This window comes from Onychomys torridus, chromosome X (assembly GCF_903995425.1).
Source record: "Onychomys torridus chromosome X, mOncTor1.1, whole genome shotgun sequence".
Lineage (NCBI taxonomy): Eukaryota > Metazoa > Chordata > Mammalia > Rodentia > Cricetidae > Onychomys > Onychomys torridus.
The window spans coordinates 40,355,974-40,377,681 of record NC_050466.1 but is presented as its reverse complement, the minus strand read 5'-3'; the positions used below and the strand labels follow the sequence as shown (position 1 = coordinate 40,377,681).

The 21,708-nt window shown below is 35.5% G+C and overlaps 1 protein-coding gene across 1 annotated transcript; it reads right to left on the bottom strand.

The window, feature by feature from the left end:
* Positions 1 to 19,070: 19,070 nt before the first annotated feature.
* On the bottom strand, positions 19,071 to 20,417 carry LOC118573648 (melanoma-associated antigen 10-like). Its single transcript, XM_036173929.1, has one exon. The coding sequence runs from the start codon at positions 20,415 to 20,417 to the stop codon at positions 19,071 to 19,073; it is 1,347 nt and encodes a 448-aa protein (XP_036029822.1).
* Positions 20,418 to 21,708: the final 1,291 nt, after the last annotated feature.

Genomic DNA, 21,708 nt, shown 5'->3' with positions numbered 1-21,708 from the left:
ATCAAAATTGAATGTCTCTTGAAGTTATTTCAGAATTAAATAACAATTAAAAATACAAAGAACAAGAAACACAACTGAGCTATACTTATAAAGTAATGGGCTTTGTGATTAAAAATCTTTTCACAAGAAAAATTCCTAAAAAGTCATTATTAGTCAATCTTCTGTAACACTTACTTAATAATGATTATGTACAAACTCATCCAAGAGACAGAATAGAGATTGTCTCCAAAGGTTTTATGATGTTAACTTGATATTGCAGGCAGAAAATATAGTAAAATGTAAGCAAAATCCACACTCTACATGTTGAAAGTTAACTCATAAGTGAGAGATATGTGCCTAAAATAAAAAAAAAAAAAGGTTAGAGACTAAGAGTGTAGACGTGTGCCTTCAAGATGCCTCATAAGTAAAAATAATTGCCACCAATTTTGAAGACCTTTTTTTTTGCCCCTAGAACCTACAGTGCAAGGAGAGAATTGAGTACTCAAATTTATCCTCTGATTTACACAAATAAGCTCATTATAAATCTTATAAACACATAATTTCTGTTTATGGTCCCTGGTTATACTCCATAGTGGGGAATCACAACAAAGGGTTCAAGCGAACTGGTTACCACACTTCCGTAATCAGGATCAGAGAACAATGTTGAAAATATAATGATAATATTAGTGATCATTAGTTTTCAAAGAATATGTATGTAAAATGTTTAGCTAAATATGGGCAAATCATTTGTCCAAATACACAAAGCACAACACTTTATGTGAAATAAAGGTTTACACAAAATAACAAGAGTTAATCAATTTATGAAGATTGATCAATATAATCTGTAGCACGAATCTTAAAAACAAACTTAGAACCAGGTATTGGGGTGAATGCTGGAAGATCAGAGAAGCAGAACAAGCCATAGACACTTCACCTTGCCATTTTCTCAGCTGATCCTGTTTCCTCAGACTAGAAGCCTCTCAATCCTCATTCAGAATGAATCTCAACTGAGTTGTTGCTCAAAAACTTAAAAGCTTAACCAGGCTCTAGTTCCTCATCCTCATGCTTTAAATACCTTTCTGCTTCCTGCCATCACTTCCTGGGATTAAAGACTCTTGTCACCATGCCTATCTGTTTCTAGTGCAGCTTTGAACTCACAGAAATCCAGACGAATCTCTGCCTCTGGAATACTAGGATTAAAGGCTTGCATGCCACCATTTTCTGGCCTCTATATCTAGTGGCTGTTCTATTCTCTGACCCCATATAAGTTTATTAGGGTGCACAATATTTTGGGGAACACAATATCATCACAATAATCCTGTTTACTAATATAATGAAAGCCTATATTCATGTATTTTATTTACCTAAAATAGAATAACTGTCTTCTTTGAAGAGAAAAAACTCAGCAAATTGAAAATAAGCGGGACTTATCTCAATCACATAAAGAGCATGTGTATATTTTATATTGAATATCATGATAGATGGCAATTAATACATTTTTTCTAAAGTAAAGAATAGAATATACTCTAGATAACCATTGTTGTATCTTCTATTCATTTTAAGAATAAAGTTGAAAGTACCATTTCAAAATTCCAAATTGCCCACCAAACTGAATTTTGACAGATACACTGAAGCAATTTTTATGGTCAGAGAAGTATTTTAGTAAATGATTCACAATAACTTACTATGTATATTTAAAAGGACTAGACTCCTATCACCCACTACACACGAAAATTATTTTTTCTGAGAAATGATTGCCTCATTATTTAGCCATGGATGGCCTTCAACTCTTTATATAGACTATATAGGACTCAAAGTCAAATACAGAATATGCTGTCTTTGCTGCACAAGTGCTGAAATTAAAGGCATTTGCCATTACATAGCACAATACCAAAAATTTTAATACTGCCTTCCAGAAGCTGGCCTTGAAAATTTTAAATTTATTCATTTTTTAGCTCTGTGAATCATAGACACATTTTTAGAACATGAATAAAAAGCTAGTGAAATTTGGGTGGCAGAGGAGGTGAAGAGGATCTGTAAAAAGGAGGGGGAATGAAAACCATAATCAAAATATATTGCATGAAAAAATCAATTTTTAATAAAAGAAAATAACAAAAAATAGCCAGTAGAAAGTAAATAATGAAGATTAATATGATAAAACCAAAGAAGTCAAAAGGAAGGGATGAAATTTGAAGCACAGGTGAAAGAATATATTTCAATTACCACCAAAAGAAGGCCCGATATTTGATGAGTCCCAGAGAAGCCCACCAGAAGTTTTTCACTAAGGAAGAAGTGGTATCCCAGGAACAGGTTCATCTGTAGGACTACTGTGCTAAGTAGATCTATTATTTGTTTCAATGAAGTGCTCATTTACTGGTACACATTTTATAAAGTCCTCTAACACATAGGAGTTTTTCTAAATTGATAGCTTTATTCAGTAGGTAGTGATGACCAGAATTTTTTCATGAATCACTCTTAATCTTTTCTCCTTACTCTGAGAATTAGACAGAATTGTCCATTTTCAGTGCTAGACAAACAATAACTATAACTACTATATATAGCACATGTACATTATGTATTTAAATGTGTGTTAATATCAGAATACCCAACTTTCACTGGTTGCCTAAATTGCTAATAAGTATTGCTCACTCATTGCATATTTAACTTTTTGCTCAGGGAATGGCAAATATAGATAGGAGTTTTAAAGCTAGATTTATCTAGTAGAGTTGACCCTTTGAGACTAAGTGTATTCACTGTCAGAGTGGTGAGTTTGATTAATGTCTTTTTCCTTTTGCTGCAATTAAATACTCTGACAAAAGAAGCTTAGGGGAGAAAACTTTAATTTCAGTTTATGGTCTCTGGTTATACTCCACAGTGGGGAATCACAGCAAAGGGTTCAAGGGAGCTGGTTCACACTTCTATAATCAGGATCAGAGAACTATGTTGAATACATGTTTTTTCATGCTCAGCTTGGTTTCTCTATTTTAAATATAGTCCCTGATCCTAGTCAAGCGATGGTGTCACCCACAATGGACAAATCTTCCCACATCAATTAGTGTAATCAGGCTAATCCCTCACAAGCATATCCAGATGCTCACCTCCCAGATGATTATATATCCCACCACACTGACAACACTAAACATCATAGAGATTTCATTAATTTATAAGCAATTTTTATTGCTGTGCTATTAAGGAGACACCAAGGTAGGTTGTAATCACTGAAACCTCTCGTTATTAATGCTTTCCTCAGTGTAACTAAATGTCTAATCTTGTGTGAAGCTTTACGAATATTCTACAGGTCTTTTCTTAAGTGTTGAGGTTACTATCACTATCCTTTGTCCAAAGATATGAGTCAAGGTCATATTCTCAATACAGCAGCCAAGATTCAAAGCAAGGTTGAAATCATAATTGTCCATTTTTTTGCTGTCAAATTGGAGGCTTGCAATATTGTTTGTTTGCTTGCTTGCTTTGGTTTTGATTTCAGACAAGGTATCAATATTTAGCTTCAGGTGAATTAGAGCTTCCTCTGTAGTCTGGCCTGGAATTAACAGAAATCTGATTGCTTCTGCCTCTCAAATTCTCTGCTTAAGGAGCATGTGATACCATGCCTAATGCTACATTTTTATCATAAACACCATAAAGGGTGATCCTGGCTTCTTTTTACAGTATTGAGGCTTTACTAACTTGGATTACTTTATTCATTGTCCTACTTGAGGTATTTCCCTCAGTCACAGAAATGTATAGTATCAAAATGGTAAGACCTATCTCCATTTTGGTAATATCTTACAAGAAATTCAGAAACAAACAAAGAAAAACAATACCACAACAATACTTATGAAATGCAAATCTCTCTGAAGATTACATAGTACCTTGGAAATTTGGAAGAAATTCTTAAAATACAATTTGTTAAATGCTTTATAGTTTTCCCTTATTGTATATATTTTTGCAGTCACATGCTATATCTTATGACATGTCAAGAGTTATAGCTGGAGGTTAAAGAAATAAGTGGTTTTAATGAAGCAATGCCTTAGAGAATTTTGAGGGACAATGTCATTTATAATTAAGGTTATAATTTTATATAAAAGAAGTCTTTAGTTTTATGAACATTGTTAGACAAGGTGTTCTAAATTTTCAAAAGTATTTTAATGTGAAAAAAGACTCAATACAAATGATTTTATTATTTAGTAATATATTTCCTAACCACGTTGTCATAGCTATAATCACTATCATTAAAACTGTTGAATTCTTAATCTAAAAGTAATTCTAGATTATGTTTCTGTTATTGTAAATGTGTGTGGGGGGTGTGACTTCTGTGTAAGTACAACTTTCATTTAGATGCCTCACACACTATCAGATACCAGGATTTTTATTACCAGGATTATTACCATTTCTCAACTCAGACACCAGAGCATGAAGCAAGTCAAACATTATTTTTTTTCTCATTCTCTGAAGACGTGTCTGCAGGAAATTGTGAAAGAACACCAGAATGGTAAGAAGAAAATGGGAGGATAAGTCAGAGATGACAAGAGAAGAAAGGGTGCCAAGGAAAAGATACTTGTCAGAAAATTGTCATTAGAATTAAAGTTTCAGCCATTGGTGGCAAAAATACTTTCAGAAATCTGAGTTTGTGAGTAATAGGAGGGTAGAATATGCATTTTTAGATTATCAAATGCAATAATTTTGTTAGGTGAATATTAAAAATTGACATGGATGAATTACATAGCTTTCCTTCATAGACAGTTGTGAGAAAAAGAATGCAATGTCATTCTTAAAAATTCTTAAACTTTTTCCAAATTCTGAAACTCTTTATATTTGGTAAATGTATATATATATTATAAGCACATTAATATATAATATATTACACTGGAAAATATAATAATAAAATACAGATAATTACTAGTCCGTTGGTTGTTAATACATTAACACGAGCTTCTCGATTAAAGGGCCAGGAGACCAAACTGAAATATTATTGAATGAACTTGACTGAAAGAACAGAAAGGTTCAGGAGTGATTTTTGTTAATTACACAAGCAAGAAATAAACTCAAACAGTGTTGATATCTTTATTAACATGAGTGGAGAAAGAAATTTGAGTAACTAATTGGCTAAATGATTGACTAAAATCAGATGTGTAGATATTAGTTAAGCATGGTTTTATTTCTCCCCATAAAAGGACCTGTTCAATTTATCTATCACTCCTCATGTTTAAATGTTCCTTCTGTAAAATTAATAGCTCTTAAATAATTTTGTTATACATCTTATTATATAATACTTAATGTTATTAACTATATAAAGTGCTGTGGATATCAATCTGTATAAATAAAATACTGAATGGCCAGTAGCCAGTCAGGAAGTATAGGCGGGACCAGCAGAGAAGAGAATTCTGGGAAAAGGAAGGCTGAGACAGAGAGATGTTGCCAGCCGCTGTGATGAGAAGCAACATGTATACCAGTAAGCCATGAGCCACGTGGCAACTTATAGATGAATAGAAATGGGTAATTTAAGATATAAGAACAGTTAGCAAGAAGCCTGCCATGGCCATACAGTTTATAAGTAATATAAGTCTCTGTGTGTTTACTTGGTTGGGTCTGAGTGGCTGTGGGACAGGCAGGTGAGAGAGATTTGTCCTGACTGTGGGCCAGGCAGGAAAACTCTAACTAAAATAAAGGAAAGAAAACTGTGTGGAAGATAACTGAGAAACAAAATTTCCTTTTGAATACACAAACAGGAATATCAAGAGGATTTCCTTAACATTAATAGCATACTACTTCTGTTTTTTATCTTATTATGTTGATGGAATAAATTGCATATGGGGAAGGTAAAATGAAAGACTTTGACTTGGAAGAACTAACTAATAAATGTCCAATTGTTGTATAAGAAAATCCATAGGAACAAGAATAAGAACAGGATATGCAACCTGCCCTGTCTTAAATCACTCTTCCTCAACAACACACTACTTTATATTTTACTTTAGTAAGATGAAAATGAAGGTTCAAAAAAATCTGTGCACAGATATTTATAGTTTCTTTTGTCTGTAATTGTCAATACTTACAAAGGTACCAAGATGTTCTTCAGTACATTAATGATAAACAATCCATGACACATTCATGAAATGGAGTATTACTCAGAGCTAAAAAGAAATAAGCTATCCAGGAATAGACATGGAACATTGCTAAAAGCCTGTTGCTAAGTTTCAAAAGTCAGTTTGAAAAGCTACAGAGAACTATGTGGCATTCTCAAAAGTGTAAGGATGTGCAAATGACAAGTCTCACTGACTGACACATTTAGGCAAGTGTGGATCACTTAGGAGAAATGAGGAAAATTAGTGAACAGGAGGAATACAAGACATTTTGACAGTAATGAAATTATTCTGCATGATATTTTAATTGTGTATCCATGTCCCAATATATTTATTAAAACCCACTGAAAGCATTATGTTGAAAATGTATTGATATAGTTTTATGAATTGAATTAAGTATAGCACAGTAAAACAAGATATCAGAGAGAACTATCTCCACATATTTTCCAACAAGATGTACTTACAAACTAAATTTCTTCAAATGGAAGTCAATGACGTTATAGACACCACTCCTAGAAATCAAGTATAAGAAAGAGATCTAAGATAAGACAAAGCAAAATTGAGAAGCAGTGTTGTTTGGATCGAGACTGTCAGTCAAGTGCTCATGTGTTGAAATTCTTATATTCAGTGTAATATGTACAAAAGAAGAATTTTTATGGTGATTCAGTCATGAGGCATCTTAATAATAGATTAGTCCATTCAAAAATTCATAGCTTAATTAGTTTAGGGGAAAGAACTTTCTTTTTTATTTATTTTTTAATTTTTTTGGAAGAACTTTCTTAAGACAACTCTACCTCTTGGCTTCCTGGCTGCCATTAAGTGAGGAGCTTAACTTTACTACAAGTTCTGCATCATTCTCTATCTGGCCACAGCCTTTAACTAATGGAGATAACTAACCATAGGCTCATATCTCTAAAAACATGAAGCAAAGTAATTTCTTTCTCATTTAAATCAAGTTTCTCAGATATTTTTGTTACAATAACTGAAAGCTGGCTAATGCAAATTGTGAATAATAATTGGATAGTGGAAAATGATTGATATACATTTACTAGAAATTAAAGAGATCTTTACAGAATTCATGATAGAGCTGTGAGCCAAAGGGGCTGTCTCATTTAAAGCAGTATAATGAAAAGACAGAACTATTCTGGTTTTTTTTTTAATCTGAAAAGCTGTTTTTTTATACTGTTTTAAATTTTACAAATTTACATGATATCTGTTGTTATTCGAATGAGACGTCTGCCACAAGTATCAGGCATTTGAAGACATTTAGGGTCTTTTGGAAGGGTTGGGATAAGTAGCCTTGTCAGGGGAGATGTGTTACTGGGAGTGGGTTTAAGATTTTTAATGATGCCCCACACACCTAACTTCCTGCCATCACCATTAACAGTGTACTCCTTGCTTCCTCTTTGTGAATCTGGATTTAGTGGCTGCTTCAGCGACATGCCTGTCTACTTGCTGCCATACACATTGTCATGATGGTGATAAACTTTTATCCCTCTGGAACTATGAGCCCCAAATAAACCCTTCCTTATCTAAGTCCCTTTGTTCATGGTGCTTATTCACAACAATAGAAAAGTAACTAACACAGTGCCATATGACTATAAAATATCAGAACGTGTCATTTGAGTTCAAATTCTTGGGTTATTCCAATGGTAAGAATACTTTCCTGAATAGGACAAAGTGCAAAATGAAAATGTGAAACCACTCTCTCTCCAAAATCATTACCAATTATGTGATGGTGGCAACAGAGAGTTGAATTAAGCTCAGGGCTCCTCTAAATAACACCAGTGATAAATACAGGAAACCAGTAGTATTCTCCCTTCTTCCTTAACCATTTACAAATGTTTATCTCTGCCTTTACCATTTAGCAGCCTTCAGACTTTGTCACAATGAAAGAGGACTCAAACTCCAATTAATCTGGATTCCAAATATTCTTTCCCCACATATTGAGAGTGAAAGAGAATATTTTAAACATGCAGTTGAAATACTGATAAATGTATAGAATTACCATATATTATTAACTCTATGTCATTAGGTCCAAAATTGTAATTACTAAATTTAATTTTTAAGAAAATACATCAAGTTTCTGTCTAGTGGCTCTCATCTGTAACCACATAATTCAAACTACTGAGGCAGAAGGATTTCTGTGTGTTTGATGTCATCATGGAATATGTAAGAAAAAAACAGCTCCACATGGTATAAGACTAGTCAGAAACCAAAAATCAGAAAGAAAATAAATTGAAATGAATACGAACTTTTGTATATGACAATATTTATTTATTTATATGGCAATGATCCAAAATTATTCTATATTTAAATAACTTGAGAAATGATTTAATTCACATTAACTACAAGCAAAAATATATAAAACTACATTTTGGAAAAATATAAAAGGTAAATATAATTATCTGTACAAAGAAAATAGACAAACATAATAACTGTATATCCCCAAATGGTAAATTGTACTCCCCTTCCCAGAATGTTCATATGTTACTATATATAATAAGAGATTTAACACGTGAGTATGGCATTATTTTCTCTATATGTCTATTTTTATTTTCTCTAAGCAAGCACGTCAGTGTTTTGTAACTCATAGCTTTAAGATTTCTTTCAGGGCTCAGTATAGAAGTAACTTCTAGTTATTGATGTTTCTTGTTAAAGATATCAAAACATACTGGAAATCTCTGACCAGGTTTACCTAAGTGGAGTCAGTGAGAAAAGAAAGAAAAGAATTTGGAAGTATATATTTTCCAAGAATTGTATAATGTTTATGTGATCAGACTATATTGCATGAAAATATTATTTTCAATAATAATTATAAAACCAAATGAAATACATCAGCATTAGTGTTTGAAAAGAGGAAGAGGAGCAAAGGAAAAGTGTTTGGGTTAACATTGTATGTCAGCTCCTGTTTCTTCATACAAGGGAGGATAATAGTAGGGCATGATGAGTATTATAAAAGTATATTGAGTGAGTGTATGAAAAGTTACAATGAAATCCATTTTCTTGTATAATTAATATATACTAATAGAAAGATGTATAATGAGAGACAGACATCCACATTAATGTCAACTTTCAAACTAAGGTTAGGTCCCTTAACCAACCAAGATCAAGATTATATTACAGAAATTAAAGTACAAGAACTCAAAAATTGTTCATGTTCATGAATATTTCTGCACATATCAGCTCAAATTTGCAAGAGATTCTAGTAATATCACTGTCTTCCAGATGACAAAAGTAAGGCACAGACTAGGCGCTTTTTCAAAGCTCCAGAAAGATTTTTTTTTCTCATACACTATATCCTAATTACAGTTTCTCCCCCCTCTGTTGCTCCCAGTTCCTCCCAACCTCCCCTTTCCCCCAAGTTCACTCCCTTTCTATTTCTCATTAGATAGGAACAAGCATCTAAGAGATAACATTCAAACATGACAAAATAAAATATAATAAGATGAAGTAAACACTGTCACATTGAAGTTGGACACAGCAACCCAAAAGGAAGAAACCAGAGTCCCAGGAGCAGGCACAAGAGTGAGAAAAACACTCATTCTCACAGTCAGGAGTCCCATAAAATACTATGCTAATAGACATACTGAATTCACAAAGAACTGATGCAGACCCATGTGCTTGCTGCCTCAGTCTCTGTAGTCTTGCTTAGTTGATTCAGAGGGCCTTGTTCTCTTAGTCTCTCCCCATCCCATCTGCCTCTCAGGATCTTTCCTCCTCCTCTTCAACAGGATTCCCTGAACTCTGAGGGGACATATTTGATGGAAACCTCAAATTTAGACTCTTGCTTCACATGATATCCAGCTGTTGGTCTCTGCATCTGTTCTCATCTGCTCCAAGAGGAAAGCTTCTCTGATGATGGCTGGATAAATCACTAATTTATGAATATAGTAAATATCATTATAAATCATTTTGTTGATTTTTTTAGATGGATAGGTGAGGATTTTTAATTCCAGGGCCTGCCCCAGTGATAAACTTCCTCTAGCAAGGGTGCACAACCTAAATCAACAACTGGAGACTATGTGTTCAAATGCCCAAGAGTATGGGGGGATATTTCTCATTCAAACAATATTACTACCCAATTCTGGAATAATTTTAAAATCTCAAAAACATACACATTTCTACATTCGACTGATCCTTCTTGATGTGAACTAGTCCATTTTTTTTATCTCAATGTCCCTTTTTCTATGTATTTAATTAAATGTACAAATGCAATATGAGTCTTTTCTATCTGGCTTCTACCATTTAGCATATTACTTTCAAGCTTAATCCATGATGTAGCATGTCACAGCATTTCTTGTTATGACTAAGTAAAGCATATTTGTGTGTCTATGTTTTAGTTTATGGCTATTTTGGTAGTTTCAGTTTTCAGAAATTATGAATACTGTAGTGAGAATTTGTGACCACGTTACTCTGAGTACATGTGTTTTTAAATGTCTCGTATATATACCTGAGATCTAAGTTACTAACACGTGGTAATTATGTGTTGGGTAAATGTGGAATTGGAAAATATTATTTCTGAAGCAATTTTTCATACATCCTTATGTAGTTGGAGTTTTTCTGCCTGACCCACAGTCAGGACAAATCTCTCTTACCCGCCAGTCCCACAGTTGCTCAGACCCAACCAAGAAAGCACACAGAAACTTATATTGCTTACAAACTGTATGGCCATGGCAGGCTGCTTGTTACCTACATTTTCTATCTTAAATTAACCCATTTCTGTTAGTCTATACTTTGCCACGTGGCTTGTGGCTTACCGGTGTCTTTATGTTGCTTCTCATGGCAGCGGGTGGCAGTGTCTCTCTCCAGCCTTCTACTTCCCAGAATGCTCTTCTCTCTTGTCCTGCCTATACTTCCTGCCTGGCCACTGGCCAATCAGAACTTTATTTACACAGAGAGATATCCACAGCATCCTTGTCAATACCTATTATTATGCTATTTTTCTACTTTGCTTTAATCCAACAGTATGGAAAATTTGCATTTCATTTAATGCTTGATTACAATTTTGACCTCTGTTCCTACAATTAGTACAACTTATGAAAACTGAACTATTATTGATTCTTTTTTTGGTTGACATTTAGCAGTTATTTGTACATAGAGAGGAGCCTTCTCATATAAATGATTCACATGTGTTTTCTTTATATTTGGTTATTGTTTCACATTTCACTATAATGTTCATTGAAACAAAAATATTTTTATGAAATGAAACTTTAAAATTATTTACTTTCTAATAGTAAGGAGGAAAGTTTCAAAAAGCCATTGTCTAATCCAAAGCCATGATGACTTATAGTTATTTCCTTTGAATTTGTAGGTGTATATGTGTTTGTGGGCGTGTTGTATGTGCTCAAATACAGACATCCGCAAGTACGGTCATATGTACACATGTTTTTTTTTGTGTGTGTAGGTGACCTTATATGTATAGAGACCATAGGAACATTTTGGGTGTTATTCATCAGGTGCAGTACAACTTTGTAAAAATTTAAGGTTTTTTTTTTGTGTGGTTATACAGGTTCCTATAGAGACCACATCCAGGGCCTCTCAGTAGCCTAGAATTCAACCAATAAGCTAAGTTTGCTTGTCAATGAGCCTCAAGTATTTATTATTCTCTGCCTACCTAGAGCTGAGTTACAATTTCCCATCACTATGCCTGACTTTTGTATATGTGGATTCTGTGGATCAAACTCAGATCTTCATGTTTGTGTGGCAGTCATTTTTCCTACAGAGTTATCTTACCAGTTCCCAGATTTTCTTATGAAATGTTTATAACTTTGCTCTTTGATCCACTTTCACTGAATTTTTGTACATACTGTGAAATGTTTACATTTATATCCATTGCTCATAGCACTATTTGTTGCAAAGACTAGACTTTCTCTGCTCAGTAGTCTTGACATCTTTGTTAAAAATGTGACTGGTCACAAAACAATGGTTATTTCTTTAGTCACAGATACATAGCTCAGATTATTGGTTATTTCATTTTCTTTAAAATTGAAAAGAGAATCATCTGATTTTTCTTATGGATCAAAATTATCTTGTTACTTCAAAGCCATATCCATGTAAATATAAATATTAGGATAAGCTTTCCAGTTTCTAACTACTGCTAAAGATTGCATTGGATTCTAAGACCAATTTGCAAGTATTAATTACCTTATAAACAATTTTTAATTATTCTGTACTCTATATTTCAATATTTATGCGTTTTTTTTTTTTTTTTTTTTGTTTTTCAAGACAGGGTTTCTCTATGGAACAGCCCTGGTTGTCCTGGAACTCACTCTGTAGATCAGGATGGATTCCAACTCATAAGAGATCAACTTGCCTTTGCTTCTCGATTGCTGGGAATAAAGGCATGCACCACAATGTCCAATTTTGTAGGTTCTCATTATTAATTTATGTATATATTATATAAAACTCAATCTTGAGTATTATATTAACTAATTATAATTTTATTGTTTTGTTCATAAAATTATTTTCTTAATTTTGTCTGTCATTCACTGTTGGTTTGTAGATCACAATTTCATCCATGAATTTTCATTCTATATTGTTTGCTCTTTCATCAATATTACTGATTTTGTTATCCATTTTATTGATGTTTTCTGTTATGTTACTGACTTTCCTCTTCAAGTTCAGCACTGCATTTATCTACTTGTAGTCTGAAATTACTGCTCATTTTTATACCTAAACTTTTGAAATCTTTATCCACATTTTTTTTTCGTTTTTCAAGACAGGGTTTCTCTGTATAGCTTTGTACCTTTCCTGGATCTCACTCTGTAGACCAGGCTGGCGTCGAACTCACAAAGATTCGCCTGCCTCTGCCTCCTAAGTGCTGGGATTACAGGCATGTGCCACTACCACCCAGCGAAATCTTTATCCACATTTTTTATATTTTACTTTTTGACTCAGTAGTTGAGGAGCTAAGGTCATTTTCTTTTTTTCGGGTTTGTTTGCTTGTTTGACTTTGTCTTTTTGGAGGAGACATATTGCTTATTTTTTAACACCTGTTGTACTCCCTTGATACACTTTGATCATCTATTTCATCAGATATCTCTCCCTGCATTATCTGTAGCTCCTCCTTTTGAGCAGACAATTCTTGAGAGCTTCATCTCCAATGGCAACAACATCAAACTGTACAAGATGTAGAAAGACACTCAAAATTGAATTAAAGCTTATATCGCCAATGACTCTAAACCAGCAAAGGAGAACCATTTTTCTTTTCACAGAAATCTATGCAACTTTTCCTAAACCAAAATAGGTTATCAATTTCACATACAGAATTTTTGTGTCCAATGAGACCACAGTGAATTGCAACCAGAAATCAATAATAAGGAAAATTAAATAAGTTATGTAAGTATTTGGATAATTAAAAATATATTGAGGAAATTAGAGAAGAAATTTTAAAGTCTCCTTGGGATAAATTTTAAAAATAGTGAATGTGAAAAATGCAGGAGACAGAGAAAAGGTAAACATGAAAGAAGCTAGTTTACATAAATGAAATAAAGAGAGGACAGGTAGATAAGGATGTTAAAGAGGGGAAGTAAAAAGAGAAAGAAATTACAAAAGACAAAAAATAACATGAAAAATTAAATAAGTGCATTTGGGGTAATAGGAAGCATTGTTTTTAAAGAACAACAAAATAATATGAAAATTATTGTAGAGAGAAAAATGGGAAAAAAGATTGTTGGATAATGACTAAAGGTATAAACAGAATTAGATGAATGTTTTAATGAAGATAAGGAGCAAAATATGCTTGTAAAAATAGTAAAATATAAAAGTATTGCTAAGTTAGGAAGGATACCTGGAGGTGCCTCCCAATTGTGTTAGGACATTGAAAAGAAGCCATAGCAATGAAATCTGTATAGGTGGAAAATCTGTCCTTATAATTCCATGATCTTCTGATGCTGGATGTGTGTGTGTGTTGAGTATGAGTCAAAAGTTTTAGAGTTTTCAGGCTCAAAAGCAGTGAATGACCATTAGGCTGATCTCAAGATTAATTAAATCAAATTCCAGTATCACTCAGTTGAGATCTGCTTCCAACAACCAAGAACATGGCTCCTTTCCCTGAGCACACTATTTCTGGATTGAATCTATGTGGCATTTTATGAGTTTTCCAGAGTCTGTTCCCACAGCTGCTTCCCTGGGCTATCTCTCACCCTAGAGCTGTTTACATGTCATCTCCTAATCTTGCAGCTGTTCCTCCTGGAGGCTCCAGTGTGGCTCAGTTTCCAAGGATAAGTTATCTTTTTTTTTGGGGGGGGTAGTACAACACTGAATGTTTATTCTAGACTGTAGTATGAGGAACACACTTATAAACAGTCCCTAGGAAGCAGACATTTTCCACTTGAGAGTATGGACTTGCCAGTCTCGGTACATAAAGAAAAGTCATCTTTAGAGCAACCAGGCATCTGAAGTTTATACTGTTTTCACACATTAAACAACATGTCTTGAACACATTTTCTTTTAGTGCACTAGGGGAAAAATTGTTTGCTTTTATACGGGTCAAGAATTCCTGTTTAAACTTTAGATAAAAAAATGGCATGCCTTATAACTAAGAAAAATATAGTAAAGGTTTCAAAATACCTGTTTAGTATATTTTGTTCAACTTAATCCCTGCCCTCCAAATGTTCTTTAACTTCTCAAACTATTCTTTATCCTACTCGGTAACATTTTTCATGCTCAGCAACATTACATGCTTGCCCTCTTGAAACATTTAACTTTCAGGGACAGAGAGTGCATCCTTAGCACTCACAGGTATGATCCCACCCCCACAATAATAATTGAGACATACTTGCATCTAAAGTTGTACTAGCATGCTGTCCCTTCTCTCCAAGTTACAGAACCTGTTAGAAAGAAATTTCTCTCCACTGCTGGTCAACTCTCTCAGCAAAACCTGCATCTGCTTTTGAGTCTTAAAAGGCTATGGGCTTCTTTTGAAGGTAGGAATGACTGCAAGATCCTTATCTTCCAGACCACCTGGCTTATCTTTTTGAGGAATCTGGAGCTATGTTCTGCTTGGTTTTCATGAGTCACCACTGTTTTCCTACACAATTTTCAGATATTCTGTCAACATCTTTGTGAATTTCTGATACTTTCCTCTCCTTATTTGTTTAGAATATGTCTATTTTTTTCATATTCGGATTCTTCTGTTTTACTGGGTCACATGGTGGCAGCTAGTAGTACATCATCGTTCCCAACTAAATCATTTAACTATTAAACATTGTTTTATATAATGTTAATACATTACTTTGAGATGCTAAAATCAATAATTCCTAGAATAAATTTCCCTTATACTGGATCACTTGTTATTTATGTTGACAGCTAAAGTTTGATAGTATTTTTTAGATGTTTCAAACAAGACAAATGACGAATTGCAATAAACACTTAAAGTAAAAATGTGTGGACTAAGAGATACACTGTGTGACTCACTGTGTCACACTATAAATTCCACACTGAGATTTTTTTATTTGTTTTGTTATGATAATGTTTTGATTTTTCTTTTTGTTTTGTTTTGGTTTTTAGTTTTACTTTTAAATTTTGTTTTTTGGGGGGATGCAAGGGCAGTGGGAAGGAGCAAGAGGACAGGGAGATGAATGGGATTAGGATATATAATGTGACATTCACATAGAATCATCGATTAAAAAAATTTAAAAGACCTTTTTGTTTTAATTTTGAGGAATTAGTTGGTAGTATACACAGGCTACCACCACTTCAATGCATGAATTCTTTAACTTCTCTAGAACTATTTTCCTGCATTGTTTAAGTTAGATACCTAGTTATAATCCTGTGCTGTCTGGGTATTTTCTCCACATTTACTCAGTAAATATTTAATCAAAGAAAGATCAGAAGAGTGAATGAATGCATAAAATTGCGGTCACATGTGCTGAATCAAAATGTGGAACATGAGCTCTACCATGGTCTTCCACCTCCTTGGTAGAAAATCGAAATGGTGCCAATGATCTGTTCATTCAGCATTTCAATGGGGACCAAAGGCATGGTGTCATTTGGCACATTTCCTCCTCACACCTAAACATTTTCTCAATATGAAGAAGTTTTCAAAAGTGTGGTCCATGGAGCTCCCTCCCTGTCTTTCAAGTCACATATTTCTTTTACTATAAAAAGGATCTATTCTGGCTGCATATGTTTTCTATCTATGCTGAAGAAGATAACTATACCTTGTTCCAATACCTCAGATAATATCTGGTAACAACATGGAACAACAGTGACAAACTTAGAAGAATTACCTACCAAGGTGACAAAACCTAGAAATTAAAATGGCTAAGTCTAAGAAGGGGACATCATATGGATGATGTTCCCAGATGTGTTTCACTCAGCACTTCATCCTTACACATTTCCATTTCAACTCTTCATCCTTAAGCGGAACAGTTTTATTCACTGAACTTGGATTTCTTTCTTGCCTGTTTAAATCACAGGACACATGGCCCTCACCCTATTAACAGAGTCATCTTTTCCAACATGGAGGAGAAATACATACCATCTGGAGAGCATTAAGCACATTTGAGAGACCATAGACACCCATCAGAGTGGACAAAGGAGGTGGCTCACTCAGAATCTTGCAGACGGACAACACAGCTGACTTTCCCTGACCCAGAGGTGTTATACCACAACATATGTTATCTAGAACTTTTCTGGCCCACTCCTTATACCTACATGCTCAGATCACACTGAATCTTAGAGTTGGACTGGAAATTCAAGAATACACTAAGCCAAGTCAGGTAAGGTATTGTATATCATGACCACAGTCCTTACCAAGATTCCATACCCTCACTCCTCTGGACCCTACCTCAGGCTATACTGAACTTTCATATCACACCTGAGTGGCAGCTATGATGTGGCTCTGGATTGGTTTTGCATTTGCTCCTAGGGACTTCAGCACTTTTTCATGTAGGGATATTTCCATAGCCTTTCAGGTCATGTCTGTTTATACACTGACTATAAATTTTCTGAGAAGATCCATGGTTCTCCTGTTTGATAAGAAGCTTTTAGTGGTGTATTGAATTTTTAAATCACATCCATGGGAACCCCAAAAATCTTGATGCTATTGCATAAATCTAACCATCTTTGTGTGAAGATTAATTTTCTGATTGAATGATGAAATATTTCTGGGGGCTGGGAATTTCAAGACTAGCAAATTTGACATTTGATCAAAGCTATTGTTTACTTCCAAAGACACAGCTATGAAATTTTCTGGTTACAAGGGCAAGGTAACCCTACTAGTAATGTGAAAAGCAATCACAATTTTTATCCTCATTATGCTTTGAATATTTGGACCGCATCTTTTCATCAGCTGAGACATTTTGAAACCGCAAGAAATGAAGTAAGAAACGAAAGGCATGCCTTGGGCTAGGAGATAGGGAACAAAGTGTGCTATAGATAAACTCTTGTCCAAGCCTGGCCACATACCAGGTGCCTGTTCTTTGGATAATTACAAAGAACCAGAAGCCTTTATTTGGTCTCTCAGAAGCAGGTTTGGGAAATGTGGTAGCAGAGTGAGAATGCATTGCTTATTTAATGAATGAAAGTTAGTTTGAATATTATTTGAGTATAGACCCTGGGTTTTGTTGTTGTCATTAACCAGAATATGTCACGAAATGCAACTCAGGGAGGGGAAGAATACCAAATCAGAAAAAAAAAAGTGATTTACAACTAAAACCCACATACCCTCTTATAGACAATATATTATTTGGGGGCTAAGTTGGGTGTGCTTAGCTAAAAAAAAAAAATTGGAAGCTCCCAATAAAGTAAAAAGCTAGCTCTTCCTATGGTGGGACACTTTGTGCAACCTTAGAGCAGCGATGAGGGGATTGGACCTGCCTCAACTAAATGTACCAGGCTCTGCTGACTCCTCATGGGAGATCTTGCACTGGAGGAGGTGGGAATAGGGGATTGGGTTGGGGGGAAGACTAGGGGACAGGAGGCGAGAGGACAGGGGAATATGTGGTTTGTATGTAAAATGAATAGAAAATCTCTTTTAAAAATGAAAAAAGAAAAAGCTATCTCTTTCTTTTTTTCTCTCCTGACTGTTCATTCTCTGTATATGCTTTGTACAGTAACTTCACTGCCACCATATCCTAGACTGTGTTTTAATTAGGACAAATGGCAGTCAAGAATACCCACTTTAATGTGTTGAAAGAGAGAGGGCTCTGACTCCTAGGGCAGGGGGCAAATGATGCACTGATAATTTGTAGGCAGACTGACAGGATGCATCTCTTTCACCTAGGAAATCCCTGGACCTTTAAGTATAGAACACTCAGTTTTGATTTACCAAGCCTGTGGCCTGTGATGCCTTTCATGGCTTAATGTAAAATATATCCCAAAACATTTAATTTCCCAAATCCCCCAATTTCACTGGCTCTGAGCTTCTACACTTGGCTTCTGATAACTGGAAACCCTTCTCCTCATTTGTTCCTTCTTTCCACTTGATCTTTACATCTTGACACACATCTCACCATGTTCCCTATATGATAGATGTTCACAGACTCTACCATTCCTTCTGGAGGGACGTGTCTTATTTTTTCTATGCACCTAACCTCAATATCATATTATTTTCCAAAACAGAAAAGATTCACTCATATTTGGTGAACGAGTCAGTGAGCAGTCTTTATTAAGATTTATTAATATGTCCTGTTTTCTTACATGAGTCTGGTAAATAAATGTACACTGCATTTTAATTTTACAGAATAAACTAAAAGGTTCAAACCAATTCAAAAGTTAACTACATTACACAATTTTCCACTGTATTTTTGAAAAAAAACTATAACAAGTGTTACCAGTTTCATAGATTGTAAAGCAAATAAACTTTTGCTTACAAGGAATAACATTTAAAATTAACCAAAAATTAAACAGCTAAGCAAACCACCAATTAACATAGTGATTCTTTAACCTTTACTACAGAGCCTAAGCTTGATTTTTCCCTTACTTAAAATTTTGGCTGCTCCTTTCACAATTACAGTGAATCCATGCAGAAACAGGTCCCTCACACGAAGTAAGAAAAACTGATAATCAACGCTCTAAAAACCAAGTGGTTGGACTTCCATCTGCAGAGTCATGTATGGCCCAGGCCCTCTCTTCCTCATCTCTCAAAGCCTCTTCATACCAGATTGAGAAATCGGTTGGGTCACACCCATTCATCTTTGCCAAGAACTCCAAAACTTTCATCTTGGTGGTTTCAGCATAGGCTCTTGAACCCCACAGGAACTCAAAGCATGGAGGCTGGCTACCAGGCACCTGCCGATACTCCAGGTAATTTTGCTGCACTAGATCTACAGTGAGGAACTCCCTGGGATCCCCACAAATGAAGTGCTCCTCCCCATCATACACTCCTACCAGCTTCAAAAATTCCCAGATTCTTTCTTCAGAAGCACAGTTCCCTTCTATGAATATTACACCCAAAATAACTATGAGGAAAGCATTTCTAGGCAGTCTATCATTGTCATTCAGCATGTCCTCATAGGTGAGGTTCAGTGAGTTGACAAAGACATAAGCACTGCTTAGAAGATCACTTTCCTTTACATCAATGCCAAAGGTCATCTCCAAGCATTTAGAAGCTTCAATGAAGATGACAGCAAAATGATCCTCATAATCTTTTGTGACAACCTCATAAATTTCTGATAATGTGATGGGTTCCTTCATTCTATACTTGTAAATGAAAAGAAACACCAAATCAGTAGCCTTTTCTTGTATCACCATATTCAGCAAAGCTTCAGGGTCTTCTGGAGACTGAACGGCATCTGAACTCTCTTCCTGGTGGCTGGTTGCTTCATCTAAATTCTCCCCTAAAGTAGGTGAGGGGAAGAAACTTTGAGCATTCTGAAAAATGCTCAGCATCCCAGCAGCATAGTCCTCATTCCCCCCTAGGTTGCTCTGAAACAGAGAAAAGAAGGAAGAGGAGGAGGAGGAGGAGGAGGAGGAGGAGGAGGAGGAGGAGGAGGAGGAGGAGGAGGAGAAGGAGGAGAAGGAAGAGGGGGAGGAGGAAGGGGAGAAGAAGGGAGAGGAGGGAGAAGGAAGAGTAAAAGTAGGAGAAGAGACATTAGAAGATGAAAAAAAGATGGAAGCTAAATCTGCTTCTTCCTCTCCCTTCTCATTTTCTTCATCATTCACTTCATCACCACACTCTTCCATTTCATCTTCTTTCCCTTTTTCTTCCTCTTCTTCTTCCTTCTCTTCGTTATCTTCCTCATTTTTCTGCTTATTGTTTTCTTCTTCCTCTTCTACTTTTACCTCCTCTTCTCCTTCTCTCTCCTCCTTCTCAGGTGTGGGAACCAGTGGGAACTCATCCGTTTCAGTTGGGTTCTGGAAGTTTACACCTTCCTCCAGGCTGAGGCGTGGGTGCTTTCCGTAGCGAGACATTATTTTGCTTTCTGGAGACAGAAGATAGAAATGTAAATAGGAGTGAGGGTGAAGGGATTCCACAGGCATGGAGAGACAAGAAAACTAACAGAGTGGGCAGCATCAAAAGGAAATATCTGCTCTTGAAGACTCTAACAAAAGCCAACTTACAGGTTTCTTCTCCAGGAGATATGGTATAGCCTCGGAGTTCTGCAGCCTTTCTATTTGGCTTGTCCTTTAGGAACCTATAGAAGAAAGTGATAAAGGTATTTAGGGTGGCAGAGTCTGGCTTCAGGAAGTACACTAGAGTATGTGGGATCAATTGCCTTGGAGTCCCTGTGTTTGTTCATATTCAAGTGTGTATCTAACTTGGACTCTTAACACTTGCTGAGTCTCTTTTGTTCTATGATTTTGAAAACATGTAACTAACCCCTAGGTACTCATATAGTTCCTGGAAGTTTTGTAATAGGAAACTAGGTGGCATCTATAGGTTAAGAATAAAAGTAGAGCAGTGTGTTCTCCTGGCTGTTGGGGCTGAAATCTGAACAGTTGTGGGGTGAAAGGCCCTCTTTGTGCTTATCTTTTCCCTAGGAAAGGATGGATTATACCCATCTGGTAGGTTGAGGTCAAATTCACAGGACAAGACTTAACATCCCTAACATAGTGAAGCGGAAGTGATGGAGCACCATTTCGAACCAGGTCAGGCTAACTGAATGACAAGGTAGTGCCAACCAAACTGCAGGGATCACATTTCCCCTAGGTTAGAGGTTCTTTCATTCTTTTTTCTTTTTATTATATATCTATCTATTTATTTATCAATTTAATTTTATATACTGACTGCAGTTTTGCCTCTCTCTTATGCTTCCATTTCCTCCCCTCACCTCCCTTCTGCTCCCCCCAATCCACTCTTCTTCTGTTTCTGTTCAGAAAGAGGCAGGCCTCCCATGGATATCAACAAAGCATGACACATCAAGTTGCTGTAAGATCTTTCATTCATTATAATGATAACTTTCAGAGCTCTCCCTCTGTTGCTCCTGGTCTTACCCCTCAGAACAAACACTCAATTAACTGAACATAGAGATAAGGTATAAACCTTATATGACCATGTACACAGCTCCTCCAAGAGATGGCAATGGGATTTAGTCGAGCTTAGCATGCCTTTTGTCCTTAAAAGGAAAAGGACTGTGTCCTCATTACTCATTCAGGACTATTACCTGCTCTCCACACAGATTTTTCTCTCTGCTGATCTGCTATTCCTCTTTTCCAGATGGTCTTCTCTTCTAATGATGCTTACTTCCTGAGAATACAGAGA

Excerpts from the sequence above, each read along its gene's own strand:
- LOC118573648 (XM_036173929.1), bottom strand. The coding sequence starts at position 20,417 with ATGTCTCGCTACGGAAAGCACCCACGCCTCAGCCTGGAGGAAGGTGTA.